The sequence below is a fragment of the Mirounga leonina genome, unplaced genomic scaffold, assembly GCF_011800145.1.
Source record: "Mirounga leonina isolate KUSES-001 unplaced genomic scaffold, KU_Mleo_1.0 Mir_129, whole genome shotgun sequence".
In the NCBI taxonomy this organism is placed as follows: Eukaryota; Metazoa; Chordata; class Mammalia; order Carnivora; family Phocidae; genus Mirounga; species Mirounga leonina.
Window position 1 is genome coordinate 50,368,123 of NW_023270323.1, and position 6,680 is coordinate 50,374,802.

The following is a 6,680-nucleotide window of genomic DNA, read 5'->3' on the forward strand; positions in this document are numbered from 1 at the left end:
ACTTACCTAACTGTACGTCCTGAGTCTGCGTCCCTGGGTTACATACATGGGTACATCAGCCGTTACAACGAAAGAGTCAGGACTAATAGGGGCTAACTCAGAAGGTGCCCATGACAAATTAACTGGGGGAAAAAGGCACAGAACAAACTCCACGCATGCTATATTCCTATCTATGGTCTTGAAACATATTACACATAGAATATGCTAGCATATGCACAAAAAATTTTTGGAAAGAGAAAAAACATCAGTGTTTCCTTTTGCCACCTCTCAGCAAAGCTTTTTTTAATATACAGATATGCAAACACACACTCACATACGTGTGTGTGTGTGATTCTACAACCGAGGTCAGCAAACTATGGCCGAAAAGCCAGCCACCTGCTTTTGTAAATAAAATTTTTTAGGAACCTCGCTATGTTTGTGCTCATTCATTCATGTACCACCCACAGTTGCCTTCCTCCCACCACAGTGGAGTTGGACAGTTGTAATATAGTGGCTCACAAAGCCAAAACTATGTATTATCTGTCCTTTCAAGAAAAATCGCTGACCCCTGACCTACGGCCTCTAAAATCAGATGCAGCTACAGTATATGTACCAACTGGACAGAAAAATTGAATGAAAACTGAAAGACTTTGGCTTTCAATCACATTATTTTAACTCATGTGAGATGAGTTTACAATCCATTTACCTGTGAAAACAGTATTTTTTAAGGTCTTCAAAGTAGCTCTTGTTAATGGAAGCACTTGGGTCATGAAGCAGTGGACTGCCATTAATTAACGAATCGTCCCAAGCTTGGGGCCATGGCTCCAGATTTTCTTCAATAGCTTGAGAAATCCCTTTATCATGAGGAGAAGTGATCTGAGCTCCGTTGTCCCAATAGACCTGGAGAAGGCAGGCACATATCCAGACGGCTTAGGGTTAATGGAAATAAAGCCTCTGTACCTACACCGTAAAGGTACGGGATGCATACAGAAAGACGTAGGGATGGAGCGAAAAAGCAGAATACCTTGTACCCATTATCCTGCTTTGGATTGTGGGAAGCAGTTACCATGATTCCAGCACAAAGTTTCAAATGCAATACCGTGTAGGGCTGTAAAGACAAGAAACAACAAGAGTTTTAAGCAAAAAATCAGAAATCCTTAGTCTGGGTATTGTATACTGTTTGTATCAACTTGTTCTCTTTTAATACACATAATAGAGAAACATCATAAAAAGGTGTCATTCCATATTTTTGTGCCACACTCGAGTATATCTGTATGATCCTTAGGTGACTGCTCAAAATTGTGGGACATACACCCCAATAAGACAGCTGAGTATTTTCCTAGGTGTCTTCTTCTTCTTCTTCTTCTTTTTTTTTTAAGATTTTATTTATTTATTTGACAGAGAGAGACACAGCAAGAGAAGGAATACAAGCAGGGGGAGTGGGAGAGGGAGAAGCCGGCTTCCTGCTGAGCAGGGAGCCCAATGCAGGGCTCGATCCCAGGATCCTGAGATCATGACCTGAGCCAAAGGCAGACGCTCAACGACTGAGCCACCAAGGTGCCCCCCAGGTACTTTCTTCTCATTCTGTCTTCCACTTGGTAGAACCAGCAATCTGTTCAAACAAAAAGAAGGTCTAATCCTTCATCTCACACTCTTTTCAGCCTTCTGCTTGGGACAGAAGCTTATGGATTCTGTTTCTTCCCTCCAACTGCTTTCTCTTCTTTCCCATTTGCTTTTAGGGAACGGGGCAGGGTAATGTTGAAGAAATGATGGGGTGCTCCTACAGCCTGGTCACTCATCTCCCGCCCCAAGGTTAGAAATCCCTTTCTTGTAAATACTCAGCTCTCATCTTTACAAGTCTATACTTCCCCAGATGGGGAGGGGGCGGGCTTCTCCTCCCTACGGCCGCATGTGAGATTTACTACACACAGGGAGCCTGAGGTTCTAGCCATCTGCCCCCCTCCAGCCTCCCACCAAGAATCTCTGTGGTCATTTGTCCCTTTAGGAGTTATTTTATATCCCCCAAGCAAAGAAAAGGGGAGAACCACTCCACAGCATAGGAAAACGGTCATGCGACACTCATATAATTCATGTCTGATAGAAAAATAATAGCAGTCAACACTGACATGGTACAGAAGATCAAGGATGCTTGAACACATTGCAGTTTTTCCATCAAACAATGAAATCCGAGCTACGTTTGGACGTGACATTGCGTGTCTACTGGGTTATTTACAGTCTGGGAGATGCTGCATCTACCTGTCAGCACACCAGAACCAGTGAACGTCAAACTGCAGAGCCAGCTTCTGTACTGACTCACTCTCTTGCCACCTGATGGGAGGAACTGCACTCTACTCATGTTTTTGGCTTAATTTCTAAAAACATATATTCTCAGGGGCGCCTGGGTGGCTCAGTCATTAAGCGTCTGCCTTCGGCTCAGGTCATGATCCCAGGGTCCTGGGATCGAGCCCCGCATCGGGCTCCCTGCTCGGCCGGAAGCCTGCTTCTCCCTCTCCCACTCCCCCTGCTTGTGTTCCCTCTCTTGCTGTCTCTCTCTGTCAAATAAATAAATAAATAGAATCTTTAAAAACATATATTCTCAGCATCTGGCCCCATGCTTAAAAACAACAGCTGTCATAGTCCCTATTGTCTTTTTCTTTAGGTTTTGATACGTGAAGGATCTGATTGAAAAAATCTTACTAAAATATGCCAAGCATTCTTCATGTTCCGGTCATGAATAGTACTTAGAACAAAACATGTGTATAAAAAGCTGGTGTGTCGACCTGTCAAAAATATTCAGGGTGAGGTATGGTTTGAGGTGAATTCAGATTTTGACCCAAGAAGTTTCCTAATTGTGCCAGTGAGAAAAAGAAATACAAACCAAATGAAAACAGAGACAACAAACAAAAGACATTTCGCTAACTAGTTAAAATATCCTTTGAATGTTAAAAAGGAAAATAGCACTGAGAAAAAAATAAACTCTGATGCATCAGGAGTTGAACACCAGAGAAATATTATTAGGATGTGGGGAGAACATACCCAGAGAGGTGAGAGAATGCCTGATAAAATGCTAAGGGGCTCTTCCATCATATAAATACCCAAATCCTAATAGCTTAAAGACCATAGAATGCAGCCACATCCCATCCCTGATCCTGTGACAGAAAATTATAAACAGAAAGGGTTACTTACCACAAAGGGGGTTGGGGTTATACCAGAAAAGAGGTACACAGGAATCCCTTGAGTGATAAATGTGGTTGCAGCTAGTCGGGCAAATCTGGAAATGCAGCGTGGCGGGGGAGAAAGGAGAGTAGGGTGTCAGGACTGTGGATGACGGTGAAGAAGGAAATGAACGCTCGACCCCTTCTTCAGGTTCATTCATTCTATTTCCATTGGCATAGGACATTCAAGTTGGAGGAATCTTAGAAGTCATCTTGCTCTACCCCTTTGTTTTACAGAAATGGGACTAAAGCCAAGAAAAGCCAGACAAGTTGCCCATGTCAATTAGTCACACAGCAGCTGAGCGAGGCCCACACCCAAGGTTTTCAATTCCATCTCGGTGGTTCTCAGCCAAGGACAATTCTGCCCCTGTGGGACATCTGAAATGTCCAAGATGTTTTTGATTGTCACTGGGGAGCAGGGTAGGGTGCTGTTAGCAGGCTAGAGGCCAGGGATGCTGCCAAACATCCTACAATGCACACAGCAGGCCCCAACAAAGAAGTATCCAGCCCAGTATGACGTCACATGTCAACAGGGCAGAGGCTGAGAAATGCTCGTCTAAAGTTCTCACAGCCCAATATAAGCCACATAGACTAGCATCTGATGAGATGTCGTCTCACGAAATATGACGTATACTGGCAAATGTATGTGAGTGTGCATGTGATATATACACAGGGCACAGACACATCTCGGCTCCATTTGGCCCTTTAAAACAAGACTTAAGGGGCGCCTGGGTGGCTCAGTCGTTGAGCATCTGCCTTCGGCTCAGGTCATGACCCCAGGATCCTCGGATTGAGCCCCGCATCAGGCTCCCTGCTCCGCGGGAGGCCTGCTTCTTCCTCTCCCACTCCCCCTGCTTGTGTTCCTTCTCTGTCTCTCTCTCTGTCAAATAAATAAAATCTTTAAAAAAAATAAATAGATAAAACAAGACTTAAATCTTTGATGCTGATATTTTTCTTAGGACAGGACACAGAACTGGGCATCAAATCTTTCTTCAGCCTTGGGGTTAGATATTTTATCACAAAAACTGAGCAGTTTACTTCCACTGAACCACATTATACCATTACAGGATTAAACAAGCAGATATGTATTCATTCTCTTCCCAAATATTTCTTGAGCACCAGCTTTAGCCAACACTTTCTGGGAGCTGGTTGGGCACAAAGAGATCTCTGTGTTTTCACAACTTGAGTGTTAAAATTCCTAGGATCCACAGTAATACAAACATGATTTTGACAGTGGAAAAAAAAAAAAAGTTTCCACATAAGGGAAACTCATAAAAATAATAAAATACAGCAAAAACAATTTTAATAAAAATCTGAAGTAGGTCTAAACTATTCATTCGAACTGAAGTGACTTCAAACTGACATCACTTTCACCCTCATGAAATGTTTCTCTTGTGTTCTGGCTGACTTTAAAGTCGTTTTCTTGAAAGAAGCAAGGGAGACACTCAACGTATACATTATGTATACAAACTAAGTTACAAATCTGCACAGGAAAGATTCAATTAATGTGCTCTCTGCATATGCTTGACAGTTACTGTTTATGTGTTTATGTTCCCCACCAGATATTTAAAATTGGAAGATTAAAGGACTAACAAACAGTTCCTACATAAAATTCTGTGCCTGCAATCATTTCTGACTCTTTAATAAAATTCCATTTGCTTACCGTGAATGTTTGACCGTGTACTGGTTTAATATTTATGATACTATCTCTGAATGTCTTGCATGGTGTAGGGGATAGAGAGCGACCCTGAGCTCCACTCCATCCCATCAAACCCGGAGACTTGAGCCATAAACTCACAGAGCAGTCACTTTCCGGAAATGATATGGCTCCGAGGCCAGAGTAAGAAATATCCATGCCTTAGTCAACAACGTGAACACATCTGAAGGATGCCTCAACCAGAAGCAGGAGAGTCAGCCTACAAAGAAGCAACTTCAGAAGTTCCACAGGTACAATTAGCCACATTTGTGCACCGTGCATGCTCTGGCTGCAGGAAGTGGCCCAACCCCGGGGCCGGGAAAGCATGCTTATGACTTAATTTTTTTTTTAAAAGGTTTTACTTATTTATTTGACAGAGAGCGAGAGAGCACAGCAGGGAGAGCAGCAGAGGGAGAGGGAGAAGCAGGCTCCCCACTGAGCAGGGAGCCGGACGCAGGGCTCGATCCCAGGACCTCGGGATCATGACCTGAGCCGAAGGAAGATGCTTATCCGACTGAGCCACCCAGGCACCCCGCGTATGACCTAATTCTAACTGCAAGCTCACTAACTAAAAACTGACAAACTGATTCTGGCTTATACTATGTCTCTCTCATAAACGTAGAGCTACGGCTTCTCTCTTGCTTTGTTGACTAAAACCACATTTTTGAGCCTGCAGCTTAAGAGCAAAAATCTTAACAGGGCGTCTGGATGGCTGGGTTGGTTGAGCATCCAAATCTTGATTTTGGCTCAGGTCATGATCTTAGGGTCCTGAGATCGAGCCCCCCTGTGGGGCTTCAGGCTCAGCACAGAGTCTGCTTCAGGTTCTCTCTCTCCCTCTCTGTCCTTCTCCCCCTGCTTGTGCTTTCTCAGTAAATAAATAAATAAATAAATAAAATCTTAAAAAAAAAAGGCAAAAATCTTATGTCATTCTGAGTTCAGTCTGGGAGCTGACAGCATCTAATCTTATGCCCTGGCCATACTCCCTTCCTCAGAGCTGCACATTTGTTCCCATCAATGCTTCTCCCTTAGATTAGAAGCTCCTCATGGGCAAAGATTAGGACTCTATGAACTCGGGGCGCCTGGGTGGCTCAGTTGGTTGGGCATCTGCCTTGGGCTTGGGTCATGATTCCAGGGTCCTGGGATCGAGTCCCACATCGGGCTCCCTGCTCAGTGGGGAGCCTGCTTCTCCCTCTGCCTCTAGCGCTTCTCCCTGCTCATGCTCTGTCTCTCACACTCTCTCAAGTAAATAAATAAAATCTTAAAAAAAAAAGGAGGGGCACCTGGGTGGCTCAGTGGGTTAAGCACCTGCCTTCGGCTCAGGTTATGACCCCAGGGTCCTGGGATCGAGTCCCGAGTCGGGCTCCCTGCTCAGTGGGGAGCCTGCTTCTCCCTCTCCCTCTGCCTGCCGCTCTGCCTATCTGTGCTCGCTCTCTATGTCTCTGTCAAATAAATAAATACAAATCTTGAAAAAAAAAGGACTCTATGAACTCATTCTGCGCTGTAAAGGTAATGAGACTTTTCATTAATATTAAATATTTGTATGTTCTTTCAACCTAAGAAACTACTAATACATATACTCTGGAGTAAAAATTCATCATAATCGGGGACGTGTTCAAGTGAAAAAGAGGGTCATGTAACATGATTAAGAGCAGGCGGTGGCGACCTACAGCCCATTTGTAAATAAAGCTTTATTGGGACACCACCATGCCCATTCCGTACGTATGACCTACGGCTGCGCTTGTGCTCTGTGCCAGAGTTGAGTTGTTGTGACAGACTGTACAGCTCATGAC

General features: G+C 44.1%; 1 protein-coding gene and 1 long non-coding RNA gene across 3 annotated transcripts in view; one reads left to right on the forward strand and one right to left on the reverse strand.

Moving 5' to 3' along the window:
- Nucleotides 1-5,679, forward strand: part of LOC118010626 — a 46,208-nt gene extending 40,529 nt beyond the window's left edge. Inside the window, exons 2-3 of the long non-coding RNA XR_004679269.1 lie at nt 4,926-5,141; nt 5,268-5,679. This is a non-coding gene — a long non-coding RNA (uncharacterized LOC118010626). The remainder of the gene's footprint in view (nt 1-4,925; nt 5,142-5,267) is intronic.
- The window catches only part of PGM2 (phosphoglucomutase 2), a 33,466-nt gene that overhangs the window by 16,260 nt on the left and 10,526 nt on the right, over nt 1-6,680 (reverse strand). For both annotated transcript variants that reach the window (XM_035005155.1, XM_035005156.1), the window contains exons 4-6: nt 3,166-3,250; nt 1,004-1,087; nt 686-879 (exon numbers count right to left, since the gene is read on the reverse strand). In XM_035005155.1, coding sequence (XP_034861046.1) covers nt 686-879; nt 1,004-1,087; nt 3,166-3,250 — 363 coding nt within the window. The remainder of the gene's footprint in view (nt 1-685; nt 880-1,003; nt 1,088-3,165; nt 3,251-6,680) is intronic.